Below are 23,251 nucleotides of genomic sequence, written 5' to 3'. Positions count from 1 at the left end.
AAAATATATTTTTTTCTTAGGAAATAGGTGTATTAAAGAAAATGTGACACGCAATAAATTGGTCTGCCGTTTATCTGCGCTCTGGCAAACGCGTTGACCTTTATTCTGAAACGCGATAGACGGAAAACGAAGTGCGTGATCACTAACTTGATACCGGCGAGATCCGGATATTGAGGAGGATATTCTCCTTTAGGTTTTCTACTTTTTGAGGTAGCACACCTCAGCGACAATAAAGCTCAAAGGTAAACCTACCTACCTACATGTTCTGCAAAATGTTACCATAAACTTCCTCGATAGATTATCAGAACGATTGAGTTCACGACTAAGCCGGGAAGCGAATACCTTTGCTCAACTGGGTACGTTGATGTCTACGCTCGTTAGCATACCATCGCAAATGTTTGCAACAAACTCAGTATAGCGATTAATAAGTGATCATATGTTTAGTGAATTGGGGTTTCCCATTTTGGAAACTCGTTTTGTTCATGAAGTTTCTGGCAAATGCGTATCATATGTTCATTTTTCACATTGTAAAGTGTTATTTTTAACAGTTAACCTATGTTGTAAGTCATGCGCGAATAATGAACAAGGTGTTAAGATGCTGTAACTAACGCCATTTTAGAGCACATGCCATAGAAACATGTAGACAGAAAATGGTAATCGTTCCCAGAGGTTACATTCAATGCAAACATAACTACATATCTTCAAATTACAATAAACACGCTGTCATATTGTGGGAAGTAAGCTCATATAATAGTTGTCCACTCTCCCAAAAGTTTATACTTTCCTATAGTAATAGTTTAAACCCTAAATATAGTCGAGACTGTGATCCCTAAACACTTAAATATCATTTAAAACTCACCATTAACATTACCCTTTAAAAGAAGGCATACAGCTAAGCAGGTAGAATATAGTTCCAACAGTTGTCACAAAAATGTCATATCGTTTCAAAAATAATTTATGTAAAAAAAAAAAGTATTTCCTTAGCAATTATACTTATGAAAAAAAAGTTGTATATTTCTGAAAATATTTATGTATTAATAAATATTTTCTCCCAAAAAGTAGTTTTAAAAAAAAGTAGTACGTTTGAGTTTGTTGGTATATAAATATATTTCTTAAAATTTTTACTCCATTACATATTAGAAATACAAACAAACATGTTTCCATAAAACACAAAATTCAAATGTGAAGGAGCAGAGGGGAAAAAAGTTGTGTATTCAAGAAAAAGTTGTAAATTACCACCAAATGTGACATCTTTTTGGGAAAAAAAAAAGTAAATTTTTTTCAAAAACAAGATGAATATTAAGAAAAAGTTCTATTGAAAATAAAATGTTATGAAAAGGTAATATATTTCCCGAAAATAGCCCTGACATTTTTAAAAAATAAATTTCCACCCAAAAGTAGCAAGATTTTCAAGGAAAAAAAAGTACATTTAGTGTTCTAAACTTGGTCATACTGAGATAAAATCAAATCAGGATATCAACTCTCCATCAACCAGTCCAAATTTCCCATTGTCTTGTTTTTCTGTCCCAGTTCTTCAGCTCCAGCGTCTGCAATGGTAGGACAGGAGACATGGTCCAGGTCAGTGTCGCGGACTCCAAGACCTCATCCCATCCGCACGCTTCTACCGCTGCTGCTCCTCGGGGCTGCACTGCTGCCCCAGTCTGTCTGCACCGCTGGCCGAGACTATTACGAGCTTCTGGGGGTGGGTAGGGAGGCCAGCACCCGGGAGATCCGACAAGCCTTCAAGAAGCTGGCGCTCACCATGCACCCTGACAAGAACCCTGTGAGAAACACATTTAGAAAAACAAAACAAAACTGAAAGATGTGCATTTAAAGCAGTGGTTCTCAAAATGATACAACATAAATTATTTCTAATTATTTTGCAGACCTCCAACAAGGGGGTGCGTAACATAGCTATGAATATGACAACATGGCTAGCCTGTACTAACTAAGCCTTGTTGCATGAACTGCTGAAGCCTGCTTGGATGAGAGGTGAAACTGAAGACAGCCAGAACAGTCCAGTTGTGATCGATTCACTGCCCTGAGAATGAAATGAACTAGATGAATGAAAATATTCACATGGTCCAGCATGGTTGGTAAAAATAATTAGCAATACATTTTGTGGGTTCATTATTAAAAAAGTGTATACATAAATTAGGGCTGTCAATTAACTAATTTAGAAAAAAAGAGAGATAATCACACTTAAATTTCGATTAATTATAGATTGCATAATTTAAAGTAACTTTAAAAAAACTCCAATATTTTGGCACAAATACTTTTTTGTGTCAAAATGTCATACAAGAAAATGTTTTAAATGGTTTACTTGAATGCTTGCAATTTATTTGCTCAAAACTTGGCAACAGCCTGCTCTGCGACTGACTGGCAACTACTCCAAAGTCAGCTGGGATAGGCTCCTGCTCCCCGTGACCCTGAACAGGATAAGTGGTATAGTAAAATGGATGGATGGATTGGTAACAGCCTAGTAAGAACTGAGTGGACATTTTGAACAATTCTGCAATGATATTGTAAACAAAGTGCTGATGAACACCAATAGGTAATGTACTAAACACATACATAAGCATTTGTCATCGATTAGATGAGCGGTTACCTCAAGATAATTGTGATTACTCACTGAAGTCCAATAGTCCCCTGTAACAGAAATAAATTCAGCGTCAGCCAGCAGTTGTACCTGGGTGTTCTTATATGTGCAGTAGAGTTCGTTTATCCGCCTTGTAATTGTCCCCCTCAAAGGTAGTTTGTATGACGGGTCACCTGTTGCGATATACACAATATTTTGCAACCCCTGGTCTTCAATGATGTTCATTTTCGTACATTTGCAAAAGTGTTGCTTAGTTTATCCTGGGTATTTTTGCTGACAACATTGCCATGGGTACAGTGCTCCAGCGTTATTTTTTTGTCCTGTGCATGTTGCTGAAGTAGTAGCGTACTTGCTAGTGGCTGCCTCAAAAACGTATTTTGCTTTGAGACGGAATTTCAAACTTGACGTGCTTCGATGAAAAGAAAATTCAGTGCCGCAATATATTTCAATTACCTTTGTTTTATATAAAGTGTCATCGGGGTGACTTTTGAAGCGAAATTGGCTGCCGAGCACACCAGTCTTCTCACTCATCTTTACACTGGCGTTAGCATTGATTGACTTGATCACTGACCTAATATCAACCTTTCAGATATCCATCCGTAGCCAAGGTAAAGGAGCGTTTGCGATCAAAATAAATTGTGATTAATCAGCCATTATACATGATTAATGCGATAATTTCTTTTGTGATCAATCATGTGTGTTAACGTCTTAATTTTGACAGCCCTCACATGAATTTAAAACAAATTAGTTCTCCCTACCTTTTTAATAATTGACGCCACTCCTAATAAGGTCTATAATTGCCTATAGATGCCACAAGCATATTCACAACTCACTTCAGTTTAGTTACTTGTTACCAGAATGCCATAATATGGCGCCATAGCACGACTTATGTCTAAATTAAGCCCCTCAATGCACTTCAACATAGTACGCAAACTCTGGACAACACCCGTCCATATAGCCGGGACAGTGAGAAGGTTAGATTTAGCGTGTCATAAACAGTGTTTGTTAAAGTAATTTAATTGCAGTAAGTTAGCACCCATTATTTCTGTCATGTTATAATGTTGATTTGACCTAAACTTGTCAGTGGCCAATCCATGAATGCCCCCTAGAGGTCATTGATGTTTTAACTTTTGTCTAAAATTCGAGAGAATACTTTAAGATACTCAGTATACAGTACACAAGTTTATACAGTAAATGAACAAGTCATGTAAATAGACACATCGCTCCATCTTGTGATCGGATCGCTGAACAGTTATCGTTTCTTTAAACTTGCTGATCGGTGATCGGCCCCAAAAATCCTGATCATGTAAAGCCTAGCTATTACCTGCTGGTGCAAAAGTAATATTTTTATTGCTATGGCCTAAGCACAAAAACAGTAAATACTGTTTACCATTATTCGCAGGCTTTTCTGCGAATAATGGAGGATACGCTTCCCCCGAAAAGCTCTTGACAAGGAGAATCTGCAAATGCTGAAATGTGAAAATGTGAGAGTTCACTCTAAAGGGGTCTTTTCCAGAATAAAAGGCATAATATTACGAGAATTCACTTAAAATATCTTCCCTGGTTAAACATTGATTTTTTTTATCAGAATATTCTGACTTTATTTTTTATCTTTTTATTCCAACTAAATACATATTTGATGAAAAAAATCTGACTTTATTCCTCTCACATTGGATCATTTTCTATAAAAATAAAATATCGGAACATGACCTTTTTTCCTCATAAAATTAATTAATTAGAGATAAACGCAGTAGTTATGTTTAATTGGTGTTGGGATTATGAGGAAATATTTTGGGAACCCTTGGTTTAAAGTCCCAATCACTCCAAAATGTTGCCAGGGAGATTCGTTGGCCCACGAAAAGTTCTTGCAAGTGAACCGAGCTTACGAGGTCCTGAAAGACGAGGATCTGCGCAAGAAATACGACAAGTACGGCGAGAAGGGGCTGGATGAGAAACAAGGGGGACGATACGAGAGCTGGAGCTATTACCGCTACGACTTTGGTGAGTCCACGCCATGCTGTTCTTTATCACATCAATTAAAAAAAAAAAAAAATCCTCTTTGTTTGAAATGTTTTGTCCAGGCATCTACGACGATGACTTGGAGATCATCACACTGGACAGCGGGGACTTTGGTAAGAAACCTCAAAGACATACATGATAGCGGTGCAAAAATTAATTGATTAATCGACACCTAATCAAATTAACAAATTACTATTTTGATAATCAATAATCATTTGAACATTGTTTAACTTAAAATTGTCCAAATCCTTGGAATTTCAGCCTCTCAACAGTAAATATTGTCAGATTTATGTAGTTCTCCATGAAGCAGACTAATTATCTTTGGGTTTAATCAAAATAAGACATTTGCAAGTATCTACTTTTACTTAAAACAATGATCAACATTTTTTGCCCCATTTTCTGACACATTATGGCCCAAACCAGTAAATTAATCATAATTAATTTCTGTTTTTGCATTTTCTGCACTGTCAATTTGAAATAATGTAGTTTTTGACTAAAGGTGTGGAAATTAAAGAAGTTTTTAAAAATCAGATTAATTGATTAATTGAAAAATTAATCAACAGATTAATCCATTATTAAAATAATTGTTAGTTGCAGCTCTAATATAGGACTTCTGGAAAGTGTTATTGTCATTATGGGGTGTTTTGTGTAGAATCTTTAGGAAATAAATTATTTTCTCCTTTTTGGGATAAGGCTGTAACATAACAAAATTGAAAGTGCATCCGGAAAGTATTCAAAGTGCTTCACTTTTATAGACTTTTAGAATTTTGCTCCATTTTGGAATAAGACTGAAACATAACAAAATGTGCACAAAGTGAAGCGCTGTGAATACTTTCTTGATGCACTGTTTCACCTTATAAGACTTTTGGAATTTTGCTGCATTTTGGAATAAGGCTGGAACATAACAATATGAGGAAAAAAATTAAAGTGCTGTGAATACTTTCCAGATGCACTATCTCACTTTTAGAGACTTTTGAGTGGAAAAATAAAATGAATCTATTTTTAAATAAAACTGATACCTAACAAAACGAGGAAAAACAAATGCGTTGTGAATACTTTCGAGATGTACTGTATTATAATTATTTTCCGCATTTCAGAGTTTTCTAGGTGTCTTAAAAAACGCTCTTGTGTTATATCACTGTTTTACTTTTAGAGACTTTTAGAATTTTGAGTAGAAACTTAATTGAATCCATTTTGGAATAAGGCTAATACCTAACAAAATGAGGAAAAAGTAAAGCACTCTGAATACTTTCCAGAGGTATATATTATTATTCTTTACGAGACTTCTCTAGATTTTGTGGTAGCGGACCATTACAAGTTGTTGTTACCATGACGACCAGGAGCCGAGCTGCGCCATAGTGACAAAGTGAGCGAGTGTTGGCGACTTCGCCACTTTGTTGCTATATTTAGTCACTTTTCCAAACCCTATAAAATGGCTGGGCAAAATGGTTTTAACATTTGTTGTTGTTGTTGTCTTTCACAAAAATCAAGATGAAAAACTGAACGCATGCAAGATACACCGTCTTTCGGTTCAGAAATTTTTGTATGACTTTTGAGGTGTCCACTGTATAAGAAGTGTATGGGTATGATAATTTTGTGTGTGATGATGATTGGATGGGTGTATGTGGTTCGACGATTACGTCTGTGTGAGAATAATTTATTTTGTGTGCGTTTTAGAGGCGGCAGTGAATTCCGGAGAGATCTGGTTCATCAACTTTTATTCCCCACGGTGTTCACACTGTCACCAGCTTGCTCCCACAGTAATGTCAACATCCTTCGCACACACACACACACACGCACACAAACAGTGATGGTGTGTGTGTGTGTGTGTGTGTGTGTGTGTGTGTGTGTGTGTGTGTGTCAGTGGCGGGAGTTCGCCAAGGAGATGGACGGTGCCATCCGTATCGGGGCGGTCAACTGTGGTGACAACAACCACTTGTGTCGCAGGAAAGGCATCAGCAGCTACCCCAGCCTCTACATATTTAGAGCAGGACATGTATGCTTTTTAGTTTCATTTATAGTCATTGTAAAGAATCCTCTTCTTCCTCATGTCCTCCTTTTCCCTCATGTTCTTCACATCCCTTTCCCATTCCTCATGTCATCATCCTTATCTCATATTCCTCTCATTTTCACATTCCTCTTCTGTTCCTACACAATTTAGCTTTCATGTTCCTCATGTCCTTGTTTCTGACGTTCTTCACATACCTTATGTTTCTCATATTTATGACAGCATGTTATTAACATTAGTTGTTTTTTGTCATTCTTCACATCCCTCGTTTTTTCCACATTGTTTTTCGTATTCTTCACCTTGCTCATGTTCTTTACATTTTTGTTTCTCATATTTTTAACATTACTCATTTTTATCATAATCTTCATGGCCTCATGTTGCTAATATTCTTCATTTTCTCATGTTCTTAATATTTCTCGTTATTTTTAATTTCATGTTATAGACATTTCACATGTTCATATTCTTCATGACTCATGTTCTTCACATTCCTTGTTGTTCACATTCCTCTTACAACCCCAATTCCAATGAAGTTGGGACATTTTGTTAAACAAATAAAAACAGAATACAATGATTTGCAAATCATCTTCAACCTATATGTAATTGAATACGCTACAAACAAGATATTTAATGTTCAAACTGATAAACTTTATTGTCTTTAGCAAATAATCATTAACTTAGAAATTTATGTTATGCAACATGTTTTTGGAGAAACATATGCTGCCATCCAAGGAACATCTTTTTCATGGATGCCCCTGCTTATTTCAGCAAGAAAATGCCAAACCACATTCTGCACGTGTTGCAACAGCGTGGCTTCGTAGTAAAAGAGTGGGGGTACTAGACTGGCCTGCCTGCAGTCCAGACCTGTCTCCAATTGAAAATGTGTGGCGCATTATGAAGCGTAAAATACAACAACGAAGACCCCGGACTGTTGGAACATCTGAAGCTGTACATCAAGCAAGAATGGGAAAGAGTTCCACCTACAAAGCTTCAACAATTAGTGTCCTCAGTTCCCAAATGTTTGTTGAATGTTGTTAAAAGAAAAGGTGATGTAACACAGTGGTAAACATGACCCTGTCCCAGGTTTTCTGGAACGTATTGCAGCCATAAAATTCTAAGTTAATGATTATTTGCTAAAAACAAAGTTTATCAATTTGATCATTAAATATCTTGTCTTTGTAGTGTATTCAATTAATCATAGGTTTAACATGATTTCCAAATTGGCGGCACGGTGGGCGACTGGTTGGCGCATCTGCCTCAGTTCTGAGGACGGGTTAAAATCCCGGCCCCGCCTGTGTGGAGTTTGCATGTTCTCCCTGTGCCTGGGTGGGTTTTCTCCAGATACTCCGGTTTCCTCCCACATCCCAAAAACATGCATGGTAGGTTAATTGAAGACTCTAAATTGCCCCTAGGTGTGAATGTGAGTGTGAATGGTTGTGTGTTTATATGTGCCCTGCGATTGGCTGGCAACCAGTTCAGGGTGTACCCCGCCTCCTACCCGAAGTTAGCTGGGATAGGCTCCAGCACTCCCGCGACCCTAGTGGGGTTAGCGGCTCGGAAAATGGATGGATGATTTGCAAATCAGTGCATCTGTTTTTATTTATGTTTAACACAACGTCCCAACTTTATTGGAATTGGGGTTTTATATTCTTCACATCACATTCCTCTTTGTCATATTCGTCACACCACTCTTCTTTCATAGTCCTCATGTTTGTGGTATTTTTCACATTCCTCATGTTTCTCGTATTCTTCAGTTCCTCATGTTCTTCACATTTCTTTTGATCCTCATATTCTTGACCATTTTCATGTTCTTCACATTCCTCATGTTTGTCATATTCTACACGACCTCGTGTTCTTCATATTTTTCATGTTTCTCATGTTCCTCACATTCACATTCCTCGTTCTTAACATTCTCATGTTCCTCTTCTGTCCTCACACGTTCATATAGCTTTCATGTTTCTGACTTTCTTCCTATTCCTCGTGTTTGTCATTCTTCACTTTTTCATGTTTGTTGTTCACATCCTTGAGTCCTCATGTCTCTTTTTCACATTCCTCATGGTTCTCATATTCCTCATGTCGTCATATTTTTCACATTCCTCATGCGTCTAATTCTTTACATCTCTCATGTTATTCACATTCCTCGTACTTCACCTCTGTTTCTAATAATCTTAACATTCCTGTTTTTCACATTCCTCATGTTTTTTGTATTCGTCAAATCCTGATGTTCTTCACATTTCTTGTTTTTGTCATTTAAACGTTAGTTTTTTTATATTCCTAATGTTTCTCATTCTTTACATCCCTCATTCTTCACATTTCTCATGTTTCTCATTCTTCACAATCCTTATGTTTTGGTCATGTCCTTCACAACCCTTTCAAGTTCCTGACGTCCTCATCTTTATCGCATCTGTTAGAAACCTGAGAAGTTCCATGGTGAGCGTGTCAAAGACCATCTGGTAACCTTCAGCATGCAGTTCATCAAGACCAGCGTCATACAGCTGTGGCAAGGTGAGCTAACCGCCAATCACAGCACAAACCTGTGATTGGTTAATGAATTGATAGCTGTCACTCACAGTGTTCTTATTCCCATGTTGTTGTTGCCAGGCAATGTGTTCAAAGAGATGGAGAGCGCATTCGCGTCAGGCCTCAGCTGGCTCATCACCTTCTGTGCGGACACAGGAGGTAACCTACACACGCTACCTCTGTGGTACATGCAAACTGTTACCTTAGCATGTGCTAACAAAACATCTCTGCTTTGTTGACAGATTGTCTCGAGCACAGGACCCGACAGAAGCTGGCGTCCATGCTTGTGAGGATGCGCAAGTCCCATTTGATGTGCTAAATGGTAAGATAAATGTAAAAAACTAAATGTGTTTGTTTGTGTAGGATGGCCTGGTGAGGGTGGGCTGGATGGACTGCAGCACACAGCCACAACTCTGTGACAGTTTCCAGGTAAACATACGTTGACCAGTCAGCCACCGTGCAATATAGAAAAATGGAAATCTAATAAAAACACAAATATTTAGAGAAAATGCAAAAATATTATATATATTTTAGGGGTGTTCCGATCTTTGAGATTCCAAATCGGTCCAATGTCAACCAAACAATGAGTATCGGATCGGACTGGGTCTAAAATTTCCAATTTTACCACTGATATACAAACAGTCCATTCCATGCTCCTCTCCAGCACTTCTATCCAGGAGCGCCCAGACCGCATGCAGAACTCACGTGATCACAACAGGTTCCTAAGGTTCCTTGCTAACATAGTAGCAAGGAGTAAGATTGAATGTTGCTTGCTTGAAGTCGCTTGTTGACACAATGAAGTTCATTGTAAAACTAAGCTCACATAAAAAAAAGAATTACACTTATTGAATAGTCAAATAGATCACAGCCTTTGTTTCTTTCTTTTTTTTTGTTCCCAAAAATCGCTAGCTCAAAGCTAACACACAATAAATAGAAAACACCATTGACAAGCTAACAAAAATTGAACTCGTATTGAAGATTGGTACACGAGCGCTCTATAACCACATAGAAACAGGCAATTTAACAATACTCGCTGGCATATATTATTCGAACTCTGTGAAAAACGAGTTATAATAACAATATTTGAACGAGACTTCTACTTTCTTTGTTACTGAAAGTGTGTGTCTCATTGTGTGTATCACACTGCCTCTCAGAGGCCAAGACGTGGCCAATAGGAACAGCCATTGTCAAGAAGTTCAAAAGTGTAATGCCTCACGTGGAGAAAGTGAAATGATGTTCCCACCATATACTGACAGTAAAAAAAAAAACAGGATTTAACTTTGATCGTTATTTTGTAATTTAAAAGTATAATTAGTGTTTATTATTTATTGAGTTTTGTAAATGGTTTTCTAATTAATTTTTTATTTAATGTATTCAAATGTAGAATATGCTTAGGTTTTAAGTTCAGCAGTGGTTATGTTGCTATTTAAATATATTTTTGGTATTGTTTTTTACACGAGAATTCACGGTAGATATACAAAACAAAACAAAAAAAACATTTACTTACTGTTGCCAGGTAACTAGCGGAGCGACTGCCCTATTCCCACCAGGAAATGCTCTGAATAAGGAAGGCAGCATGCTGGTGAGTATTGATTTAGCATGTTAGCATTAGCGCAGCATATGACACATTTATTGTTGTTGCAGTGGCTCAACACTCTGGACAGCAGGGAGATCTACACACAGGTCCTCCAGCACCTGCCCGACTTACAGCAGCTCACCGTGGACAACTTCCATGTAAATAACATCAAATTCTTGTCATTCTTCAAATGAAAACCCACACTCGTTCCCACAAAGTCACTTCCTGTCACCTCCTGTCCTCAGCTGAAACTGGCCCGCCATCGCTGGCTGGTCACTTTCACGTTTGGAGACCGCAGCCAAACCTCCGACGAGTACAAGAAGCTGCAGGCCTTCCTCCGTGATGACCACATTCAGGTGGTGCTCCGCTTCTGTCTTCATCTTTGTCACTCTGTTATTGTGTGAGTGTGACCTTTGTTTGTGTGATTAGGTGGGCCGGGTGGACTGCCTTGTGGACTTGCAGCTATGTCAGTCCTTGTACATCCACAAAGCCTGCGTGGCCGTCTTTAAAGGCCTAGGAGTCCATGACTTTGAGATCCATCACGGTCAGTTTTTTTATGCGCTTTTCTTCAGCATTCCTCATCTTCTCATCAAATGTCATCACATTCCTCATGTACTTTCACATTCCTCATGTCATCATAGTCTTGAAGTTCATGTTTGCCATATTCGTCACATCCTCGTTTCCATATGTTTCTAATATTCTTCACGTTCCTCATATTTGTCATATTAGTCACATTCCTCACATTCTCATGTTTGTCATTCTTCACATTCCTCGTCATTTATCTCATTTCTACATTTTTCATATCCCTTTCACCCTTCTCGTCATCTTTCCTTCCTCATATCCTCACGTCTCATGTCATACTCTTGTTCTCATCATATATCATCATATTACTCTTCTTCACAGTCATCCTGAATACGATGACCTGAGAAATGTGAAAAGTATGTCCCCTTCACATTCTTCGTTATGTTCTTCACATTCATTAAGTTGGTCAAATTTGTCACATCCTCATGTTTGTCATATACTTCACATTCCTAATGTTCACATTTCTCATACTCTTCTAATTCATCATGTCACTTGTTTTCCATGTCCCTATGTGCACATATCCCTTTCACCTTCCTCATGTCATTTTTCTGGTCTTCCTCATATCCTCACGTTCCCCATGTTAGACTCTCACAATTCCTCATTTTCTCATCATATTCCTGATGTTCTTCACAGTCCCTCTGTTCTCACATATCTCATGTTCTTCACATCCCTTTCACACTTTTCCTTGTTGTCATATTTTTTTCACATTCATATATCTGTCATACATTTACTGTATATATATATATATATATATATATATATATATATATATATATTCACATCATAGCTTTCACATCCTCGTTTCCTCATGTTTCCCATATTCTTCATAATCCTCATAATTGTCATATTTTTCACATTCTTGTTCATCATATTCATCACATTCATGTTTGTTATACAAATCATATTCCTCACATTCTCATGTTTCTCATATTCTTCACATTTCTCACATTTATCTCATGTTCCTCATTTTCAGGTCTTTCATATCCCCGTGTTAATTATACCCTTTTCACCGTCCTCATTTCAATATCTTTCTCATATTGCTGATATACACACGTTCCATATAGTCTTAAAGTCTTCATATTCCTCATTCTTCACATTCCTCATGTCCCAATGTTTCACTCATGTTCTTCATAGCCATTTTCATTTTCTGTCTGAAGTTCTTCACTTTGACATGTACCTTTCACATTCCTCGTCTTCCTCATGTGCCCGTAATATTTGCATTCTTCATGTTGTTCATATTCCCTTCATATTGTTCATCAAATATCGTCATATTCTCCATGTTCTTTATATTCCTCATATCCTCAATTTTCTCATGTCATTTTTATTTCATATTCCACAAGTCCTCATGTTGTTCATCATCATCTTGTCTTCATATTTCTCATGTTTTTGCAGGTTCAAATATCGTATTCTTCATATTCCTCATGTTCCTCATATTTTCATAACTATTTCACAGTCTTCATGTTCCTTTGAAGTTCCTCATGTCATCATCTTTAACTCATATTTATTTTCTCATGTTCCTCATGATCTTCTCACATTTATCTACTCATGTCGTCACAGCCTTAAGTTTCTCATATCGATCATGTTTCTCATCAAATATATTCTTCATACTCTTCATATTCCTCATATCCTTATGTTTCTAACAGCATTATCTCATATTCCTCAAATCCTCATGTTCTTCATGCTCCTCTTGTCTTTATCTTGTCCTGAGATTTCTGTGTCATTCTTCATAGCCTTATCTTGTGTCGAAATGTTCGCTTAATGTTCCTAGCTCTTTATATCCGATCCCGGTGTTGGGTGTCTTTTTCATCTTCGATCTTATCTGCAGGTAAGGACGCTGTGTACAACATCGTAGCTTTTGCCAGGGACAGCGTGCAGGCTCACGTCACTACGCTGAGGCCTGACAACTTCCCCTCAGACAAGAAGGAGCCATGGCTCGTGGACTTCTTCGCCCCTGTGAGTCCCCGTCATCTTCATCAGACAGCGAGCGTCCATCTTGTTGTTGTATGCCACAGGTGTCAAACTGGTGGCCCGGGGGCCAGATCCAGCCCGCCACATCATTTTACGTGGCCCGGAAAGCAAATCCAAATTGATAATTGTGTTCTGGTGTAATAATTTTTTTGTTTCCAATCCCCCTTTGAAAAGAAATTTAATATTTGAAAACTATGATTTTATAGGCTTCTGATTTCAAAACTGGTTATTCATCAATGTGTTGTGTATACTGTATGTAATTATAATCTGTATGTAATATTTTGTTTATATGGGTTCACTGTCGTAGCGGCCCACCAGCGAAGTCATAACTACGATGTGGCCTGTGACAAAAATGAGTTTGACACCCCTGTTGTATGCCATTGTGTTGTTGATGTTGTTGTGTAACAGTGGTGTCCTCCATGTCGAGCTTTGCTTCCCGAGTTGAGGAAAGCTTCCATCCAGCTGGTGGGACGGATGAAGTTTGGTACGTTGGACTGCACCATCCACCAGGACCTTTGCTCCATGGTGAGTCTCCACAGTGGACCTGGTCGTACCTGACAGGGCCCGCCCATGTCGAGCATTTACATGATCAATAATTCTGTAATTGTTGCATGCAATCATTCAGCTGTTCCACATATATATACCGGTGTATATATATGTGTATATATTGATGAAGATAGATATATATTTATAGTATTTTAAATGTTTTATTTATAATGAACAAATGATGACTGAACAACTGCATATGGTTAACTTTTTGTATTGATTTTATTAAGTAACTGATTAATTTATTGTGAACAATTTACATTAACTTTATTGATTTTATAAAGTTATTGGTTAATTACTCAATTGCTTAATTGGTTATTACGTTCTCAATTATGTAACTAAAATTACGATTTTTATCAGGTAACATTTTAGCGACCATACGGCGCACGGTATTGGCATAGTCTCAGTTACAGCTGCTATTTCTGTATTCAACACGTATATACGGCGCACCGTATTATTGGGCGCAGGCATGGTAAAACATACGGTAGCTTAAAACATACGTTAGCTTGCATGCACGCTAAAACATACGCTAGCATGCATGCTAGCGTATGTTTTTAAAAAGGCAGCGGGAGCAGAACTGAGTTCGGTTGTACTTTATTGAAGCATTTAACAATGTACTCATGTGATTTTTTTATAAATCGTCATCCACAAATCCATCAAAGTCCTCATCTTCTGTATCCGAAATGAACAGCTGGGCAAGTTATCCATCAAACACGCCAGGTTCCCTCTCGTCATTGTCAGAGTCAGTCTCGTTGCCGTGCGGCTTCTCAGAAATGATGCCGGCTTTTACTAAAGCTCGAACAACAGTGCAAGCAGACCCGTTTGCCCAAGCATCCACAATCCATTCACAAATTGTGGCGTAACTCCCCCGGCGCTGCCTCCTAGTCTTAGTAAAGCTGTGTTCGCCATCTGTCATCCATTGCTCCCACGGCGCTCGCAACTTCACTTTGAACGCCCTGTTTAAACCGATGTCCAGCGGTTGGAGTTCCTTCGTCAAGCGTCCCGGAATGATGGCAAGCTCTGAGTTATTGCCCTCAGTCGAATGGTGACTGTAGAGACGGTTTTCCCGGCTGTTCTTTGCTCATTAATCCATTGCTCGAGTTGGTCTTCCAACTCGGGCCACCTCGCCTTGTTTCCGCGGAAACTCAGCTTCGTCTTCTTGACTTAGCGAAGTTCCTTTTCCTGCTTCCGCCACTTGCGAACCATGGATTCGTTGATCTTGAATTCTCTCGCGGCTGCTCGATTCCCATGTTCCTCCGCGTAACTGATAGCTTGCAGTTTAAACTATGCTTCGTAAGCGTGCCTCTTCGTAGGTGCCATTTTTGGAGGTCCTTAGCTAAACCAATATTGTCTTGCACAATGCAAACCCCGGCGCTATATACCTACTGGGGGCATGCCTTTAGCGTCCTCTTTCACGCGCACCCTTCCCCCTTTAACGTCCGCATGCTGTCCTCAGTCACGTCCGCCTTTCCTCTATATAAGCAGCCTGTCGGCAGGAAATGCTCCCAGTCAGTCAAGCAGAGCGCTCATCAAAGTCACACAACAGTATTTACAGATTTTGGAACTCGGTTCCATTTTGGAGAAAATTTAAGACTTTTAAGTGCGCCTCATGGTCGTGAAAATACGGTAATTGGTTTATTACTTAATCACCCATTACTTAAAAAGAAATCTATCCAAAAAGTAAAATTTATATGTAGTTGTTTTTATTTTATTTTTCATTTTTTTATTCACAATAAAATCATAATAGAATAAATTTTTTTGATGCGTATAGATTTAAAAGTTTGTATGTTTCAGTGATTTATAATATGAATTTATCATAAATAAATATTAATTAACTTAAAACACATTTAACATTTTTACTGATTTTAAGAATTGGTTAATTGATTTACTACAAAAAATTTAATAAAAACATTTAGAAAAATAATTTTACATACAGTGACAATTACAACACTTTTGTGTTATTTCAATTAATTGGTTAGTTGTAATTTAATGAGTTATTATTCATACAATAAAAAAAATAGACAGATTTAATCTGTTAAAAAATAAATTTTTACCTCATCTACGAATGACCTTGCTGATGTGTTTGTTTTCAAAATGTGTCAGTACAACATTGAAGCCTATCCCACTACGATCATCTTCAACGGATCTTCCGTTCACGAGTATGAAGGACGACACTCTGCCGACGGCATCCTGGAGTTCATCCAGGTACGTCAACATCATTCTCACCATGAGAAGGTGATGTTCATTCTCGGGTGTTTGTTTTTTGTACCTGCAGGACCTGGTCAATCCATCCGTGGTGGCTCTCGATCCGTCTAGCTTCTCTGAAAAAGTGACAGGTGAATGCCACGATGCTTCACCTATGTTGTCATGTTCCTCGTCTTTTTGTCATATTCCTCATGTTATGACGTTTCCCATGTTATTCTCACATTCTTCGTCGTCACATCCTCACCTTACTTTTAACGTTCAGGTCCAAACATTCCGCTTGCGTTCCTCATGTCTTAATTTCCGCCCCACTGCCCATGTTGACACATTCCTCATGTCCTCATCTTTCTCTCATGTGTCTGTGGTGTTTTGTGGGCTGCTCAGGTTTAGGTGAAGGTGAGGTGTGGGCAATCGATTTTTATGCACCGTGGTGCGGTCCGTGCCAGGCTCTGTCGCCGGAGTGGAGGCGCATGGCGCGGGTTTGGACAGTACACACATTCACATTTATTCACACACAGTGGCACACTCACACAGACAGACGGACACACACAATGACAGAGACTGACAAACGTTGTACACATGCGCACACACAGACGCAAACAAACACACACAGGTAGACAGACACAGATGCACACAGACACACACACATTCACTCACACACAGAGACAGACATTTACAAACACACTGTCACACATTCACAAAGAAAGACACAATGAAATAGACACTGTAAAAACAGACACACAGACGGAAACAAAGAAACATGCACACAGACACACACAGGAACAGACAGACTGACAGACAGCAGAGCTCGAATTAAGCGGTCTTGCATCGCAGTTTGCGAGTTAAAATTCACATTGTGCGCCTCAAAAAACACATTAAAAAGCAAAACTGCAAGTCACAGTTTTACTGCGAAAACTGAAGCATACAGGGGCGTATGTGACACGCCATGGCTTACGTCACAGATGCGTGGAAAGTAGAATACGGAAGTGAAGTTACTCAGTTGAAGGAGCAGGAGTATGCGATGTGATTCAGAGTTGAAAAAAAGAGAAATGGCAAAGGTGTGGTAGCGTTTCATAGTGAAATGGAAGGAGAGCACCCGTTCGTTGTAACACGGACCTTTCTCTCCGCCAAAGACGCCACATCGTGGGACCCGTGAGAGGAAGGTGAAATAAACACGGACTCAAACTCTTGACAGCACTCGTCCATGTAACCGGGACAGTGTGAAAGTTAGAGTAAGCGTGTGATTAACAGTATTTTATTAAAGTATTTTAATTACAGTAAGTTAGCAGCCATTATTTCTGTCAGTTGTTATGTTGATTTGACCTAAACTTATGTCATTGGCCAATTCATGAATTCCCCCCGAGAGGTCATTGGTGTTTTAACTTTTGTCTAAAATGCGATAGAATAATTTGAGCTGGGACGGCTCCAGCACGCCCGCAACCCTTGTGAGGATAAGCTGTACAGAAAATGGATGGATACAGTATAGAGTGCACAAGTATATACAATAAATGAACAAGTCATGTAAATAGACACATTGCTCCATCTTGTGATTGGTTATCTTTTTTTTTTAAACTTGCTGATCGGTGATCAGCCCCAAAAATCCTGATCGTGTAAAGCCTAATTAATGTCACAAAATGATAAAATGCTAGCTGCTTAAGTGAAAATGCACAAAGGCTGTTAATGCTTATTTCATAATGAATGCCTTATCTTTTATGCACAATGTGAATTTAAGAAATAAAAACTATTGTTTAAATAAAAAGGAAACCAATTAAGCAATTTCATAATGGCTCATTAACCAAGCAAAAATATAGTTTATCCAAATACTCGATTGTTCGATAAAATTTTCAGTAGGATAAACGACTACTAAAATATTTGTTAGCTGCAGCCCGACATGCCCTTCCCCCATTATATTGTCATATTTTTAAGATTTAATAAAACCCTTATTTTGGGTCTGTGCGATTAAATTTGAAAAATGCTCCTCAAATGAAGAAATGATTAGCAAAAAAATATTTTTTTTTATAGTCTTGGACAGACAGACAGGCAGGCACAAAGAAACATGCACAGACAGACATAGTACTAGCACACTTAGACTCACACAGGCACTTACAGATACACACAGACACAATATACACACAGAGTGAGACACAAAGACACACATACTCACTCAAAACTGGACGTTGACATGCAGACACAAATTTCAGGCACACTAACACACGTGCGCAAGCAAACAGACACGCACACAAAAATGACCGTTGTCAGTGTTATGTGACAGTGTGTGTGCATGTGCGCAGCTGTTGTCTGGCCAGATTTTGGTGGGTTCCGTGGACTGTCAGCGCTTCCACTCGTTTTGCCAAGGTCAAAGCGTGCGCTCATACCCTGAAATCCGCTTGTACTCTGGCGGTGGCAGGACAGCCTATCGCTACACGTATGTACTTCAACATGCCTCACACGCAATCATGATGGTGTATGTAATGTTGTTGTGTTGCTTTTTTTGTGTAGAAGTTACAATGGCTGGCACAAGGACGCGCACTCGCTGCGAACGTGGGCCCTCGGGTAGGCGGCTATTTTGCGGCATGTGTCTTTGAAACTAGGGTTGGACGATATGTTTGTCATCCACAAATGATCAGAATTTTAATTTTAATATTTATTATGCTCATTCTTTTTTTGTGGGGTCGCTTTTGGGAAAAATAGTCACGAGAGGGGTAAAAAAAGTTGCTCAGTTGGCAACACTAACCATACTTTTATAAGCTAGCTCCACTCTGTTCGTACCCATGTTGTTTGTAAAAACTGTGCATGTCAGCAAGGATACATGTTCAACTCTAAGCCAAAAAAAAAAATATCTTTTCAAATAAAAACAAAAAACAAACTTTCATTTGAAAAAAGTAACATTTCTTAAATTTGAATCAATTTTAATAAAAAAGTTTATATTTTTTAAATTCCTGCACGATAAACTAATATTAATGAAAATACTACTGACATCATCAATTAGTCGACTTCGAACCCGTTATCATCACATTTGCGTCGACTACAAAAAAAAATTTCATACCCCCATCCCCCAAAAGCAAATCCTTTGCAGTAAACTCTTAATTAATTAATGAAACTGATTAATCACCCAGCTCTATTTGAAACATTCATTCATTAAAACTCTCTGGTGGTGCATTTACGAGCAGCGGATTGCCCAGAGCGTCGCTGGATCTAACTCCAAACTCCTTCCGTTCTCTGGTGCTGGAGGGTCACGACCCCTGGGTGGTGGACTTTTATGCCCCGTGGTGTGGACCCTGCAATCACTTTGCCCCTGAGTTTGAGGTTCTGGCTCGGGTGAGATGCCATTTTGCCTCTGTTTAAATCCCACCCCCTAAGAAAAGTGGGCGTGGTCTCATTGCCAGTGTGCTTCAAAGGTCCTTAAAGGGGAAGTCCGGGCTGGTAAGATTGACTGTCAGGCTCATCTTCAGGCTTGTCAGTCAGCCGGAATCACTGCCTACCCCACGGTGCGCTTCTACCCGTACCAGGACACTAACAGGGTGAGGACACACACACACTCGAATACACACGCATGCGCACTAATTAACCGTGAGATGTGTGTTGATAGCACCCACACACTGGTGAGAACATCAGCAGTCGCGACGCTAATGTGATTGCAGACATCATCAGGCGGAGACCACAACACTCGTCACGGTTACACAACAAAAGGAAGGTGAGTAACTATACAAATCTACAGTGAACCCACTTTTATCGCGGAGGAAATGTTCCAGGCATCCCTGGAAGAAAATATGAGAGAGAGAGAGAGAGAGACCATATAAATTATTCATTCACTGCCTTGGATGTTAAAATTTGTCAACTAGAATTCAGCATTTTACTGTTGCAGACAAATATATTCAAGTATGTTTTTCAGTGGGTAAGCGTGGAAGAGGGTCTCACCCAGATTGTCTGTGATCTTCAGGTTTATAAACCAGTGTAATAACTAGCAGATCCCTGTAGATTGCATTTACTTTAGATTTTAGATCAGCACACCTTATGAGTAAAGGATAAAGATTAGGTGGTGAATTGCTGCTTGTCACGATTATGAGGGATAAAAATGCAAGCACGTTGGAAGTTGGGCAAGTTTAGGCACCCCACACTCGAACAGAGTATTTATTTATATTAGGGCTGTAACGATTTTTTTATCGAAACCAAAAACTACGGTTTTCAAATATACAAACCCGTGTCGTCTTTGAAATGGCAGCGCCGCAACACGGCCTTTCAAGTCTGTGCCTCCACCCCACACACACCCATATGCGCTCACAGTGCTACCAAACTTAATAGAATTAATATAACAATAATAATAAAAATTAATATTATTATTACGCCTGGCACGGTGGACCACTGGTTAGCACATCTGCCTCACAGTTCTGAGGACCGGGGTTCAATCCCCGGCCCCGCATGTGTGGAGTTTGCATGTTCTCCCCGTGCCTGCGTGGGTTTTCTCCGGGCACTCCTGTTTCCTCCCACATCCCAAAAACATGCGTGGTAGGTTAATTGAAGACTCTAAATTGCCCGTAGGTGTGAATGTGAGTGCGAATGGTTGTTTGTTTCTATGTGCCCTGTGATCGGGTGGCGACCGGTTCAGGGTGTACCCCGCCTCCCGCCCGAAGATAGCTGGGATAGGCTCCAGCAACCCGCGACCCTAGTGAGGATAAGCGGTCCAGAAAATGGATGGATTATTATTACGTAAATTAATGTAATAAACCCTAAGCCTAGATTGAAGATACATTTCTTCATCAAGCCTCCTCCAGCACGTGTCATGAGACTACTTTTCCGGTGAGTGAAGTGATCAAACCTGTGGTTACTGGCTAGGTTAATACTGCTAGTTCAACTGCGAGGAGAGCGGAAGAAACTGCTAAAGTAAAGGCTGAATCAGTCACAATCCTAGCAGATGGATGGCCGTTCGGTGCCTCACAAAGCTACATGACCGTAGCCGCACACCCTGAATTGCTTGCAGCAAGCCTGTGATCTATGTTCTTCTGCCTTCCCCGAGTGTGGTTTATACTATTTAATGACACCCCAGATGTAGTTTACTGTTAAATTAAATGCGCAACAAAAATAATTTCACACATTGTATATTTAAATAAAGTACACATCGTTTTAGAAATTGCCAGCTTAATGCTAAAAAACTCACAAACAAGTGTGACGTGGGCTTTGTCTCCTCAGGATGAACTCTGACGGACGGGATCGGACCGACCCACAAACACAACCGAGGCACAGATGACGCACTGGACTCTGCGTTGTTTTTGTTTATTTTTTAATGTTGACGTCTCTGTGGTTGGTATTTACTCTGTGAGATAAAACTAGGAGACACTGTTACTGACACACACACACACACACACACACACACACGAGTATAGGCTTACATGCAAGAGACTGTATATTCCTGAATGTACGCAAATAAAACCAAAATATTCCCAAAATACTCCTGCTGTCATCTTGGATTGGTCATGATGTCACTTAGCGCTTACACTGAAGCGACCAACATGTCAGGTGAGTCAACTTTTTTTAAATGTATGTGTTATTTTTACTTCCTATGTGTGCATGTGTGCTCACAAGGAAAACATTTTGTTGTGCCTCAAAAGCCCTCTTTGTTCAAGAAAAGGCTATATATGACACACACAATAATGCACTATTAAAATATTTAACTCGTAATTATTTGTTGCCATTTGCTCAGGAAAAAAAGTTTTTTTAAATGCTTAAACAGGTTACTTTGTCACTTAAATGCAGTATGTTGACATTAAATCACTGCATTTGCTCACAAAAAGGTTTAATTGATCCACAAAATTTTATTTATTTGGCCATGACCGACATCATAAATGGGCAAAAAAAATACCATCAATACCTTTTCCTCTTCCTGGATGTGTCCCAGTCCTACATTTACCGACAATCTGCATGTGAACAGCAGGTGTTGCTGTTGCTTTCAAAAGACTCACAGCGACACTTGTTAACTATGGTAGTGAAATGGCAGCAATGTGTGTGCGTGTAAAGGACTACTACACAATGTCGACAATGTCTTCTGTGTTCATTGTGCGCGCGTGTGCGTGTTTTTTTGTTTGTTTCATGTGTGTGTGTACGTACACGCATGCGTGCAGGCGTCTGTTTGTGTCCTTGTGTCCATCAGTCATTTTATGTGCGTGTTGAATGTGTGAGTTCATGCCTGTGCTGTGTGTGTTAGGTTTTGTGTGTGTGTTGACTTTGTTGTCTTCCCGTGAATGTGTTGATTGTGTGTTGTGGTCTTGTGTGTTGACGGTGTGGTGTTGTGTATGTGTGTTGACCTAGTCATCCAGGTTATGGTAGTCCACAAAAGTTGAAATGAGGCAACTGGACTGTTATTGGTTGTAACCTTCAAATCAAATCCAAAAGGCTTCTTCTTGCACAACAACTGTTAACATGCCTGCTTGCAAAACGGCCACTTTTTCCATGTAACGAGGCAATCCGTGAGCCAGGGATGTCAGGGCTTTATTGTTAACGAACGATAAGCAGAAGTGCGTAGAGTAGCCACAGCTACAAATTATACTCTGGAGTACTGTTAGTCAGAATAATATGAATCAAGTAAAAAGTAATCCCCCAAATAATTAGTTAAGTATTCACTGAAAAATCTCTTCAAGCACTTAGTAAATGGTAACTTATTTTAATCAAAGCATGAGTGTCAACTAGACAGAAATATAAAATGGAAACGTGCAAATTCAGATATTCCCTACCAATATTAGACCTTGATAAAGTAACAAGGCAAATTCTGCCACATGAAGTTGTCTTAAAATAACTTTCTTTGTTTATATTCATGAAAGAGCACAATAGACTAACCAGATAGAGATTACATAGCCATTTTCTGTTGGTTTCACAAACAACAATCACTTTGAAAGCTTTGCTTCTATGAGGCAGCGGAGACTTTGTGTGTGGTCATGTGACTGTATGCTTCTGTTTGACGAGCGGAATATAACCAAAAAGTAAAAACAAGAGTAAAAAATTTCTTCTTAAGAAAAATACTCCTGTAAAAGAAAAAAAAAATACTCTGACAAGTACAATGTATTCCAAAAATTATAAATGTAATGAAGTAAATGTACCAGGTTACCTGTGCTGTCTTAACCCAAACCCATTGGGCCCGCTTTACACTTGCACATGACGCCAGATCTGAAACTGACACACTCATTCGGTACCATTACACACATTAGCTACCGTAACGTTGTTGTTGAACACTGGTGTTGATGAC

The 23,251-nt window shown here is 39.1% G+C and overlaps 1 protein-coding gene across 2 annotated transcripts; it reads left to right on the top strand.

The window, feature by feature from the left end:
• Positions 1–87: 87 nt before the first annotated feature.
• On the top strand, positions 88–21,463 carry dnajc10 (DnaJ (Hsp40) homolog, subfamily C, member 10). Of its 2 annotated transcripts, none has more exons than XM_061791435.1 (25): positions 88–242; positions 1,531–1,783; positions 4,438–4,600; positions 4,681–4,731; positions 6,296–6,378; positions 6,483–6,614; positions 9,035–9,128; positions 9,225–9,302; positions 9,386–9,429; positions 9,507–9,572; positions 10,660–10,725; positions 10,788–10,877; positions 10,965–11,075; positions 11,149–11,263; positions 13,127–13,254; positions 13,678–13,794; positions 15,919–16,020; positions 16,091–16,151; positions 16,402–16,496; positions 18,309–18,442; positions 18,517–18,570; positions 19,188–19,335; positions 19,416–19,538; positions 19,607–19,711; positions 21,205–21,463. In XM_061791435.1, exons 2-25 carry the CDS (start codon positions 1,553–1,555, stop codon positions 21,214–21,216), a joined length of 2,403 nt encoding a protein of 800 aa, XP_061647419.1. In that variant the 5' UTR covers positions 88–242; positions 1,531–1,552; the 3' UTR covers positions 21,217–21,463. The 2 variants fall into 2 exon arrangements, with proteins under 2 accessions (XP_061647419.1, XP_061647420.1); XM_061791436.1 differs by having other exon boundaries at positions 158–356.
• The last annotated feature ends 1,788 nt before the right edge of the window (positions 21,464–23,251 follow it).

This window comes from Phyllopteryx taeniolatus, chromosome 12 (genome assembly GCF_024500385.1).
Source record: "Phyllopteryx taeniolatus isolate TA_2022b chromosome 12, UOR_Ptae_1.2, whole genome shotgun sequence".
Lineage (NCBI taxonomy): Eukaryota > Metazoa > Chordata > Actinopteri > Syngnathiformes > Syngnathidae > Phyllopteryx > Phyllopteryx taeniolatus.
The sequence above is the reverse complement of the archived record's forward strand: the minus strand, read 5'-3'. Positions and strand labels throughout refer to the sequence as shown.

Bases quoted from the DNA above. Each gene is read 5' to 3' on its own strand.
- dnajc10 (XM_061791435.1), top strand. From the start codon at position 1,553: ATGGTAGGACAGGAGACATGGTCCAGGTCAGTGTCGCGGACTCCAAGA. The intron at 9,573-10,659 runs GTAAACATACGT...TACTGTTGCCAG, and splicing joins AACTCTGTGACAGTTTCCAG to GTAACTAGCGGAGCGACTGC. The intron at 10,878-10,964 runs GTAAATAACATC...TCCTGTCCTCAG, and splicing joins TCACCGTGGACAACTTCCAT to CTGAAACTGGCCCGCCATCG.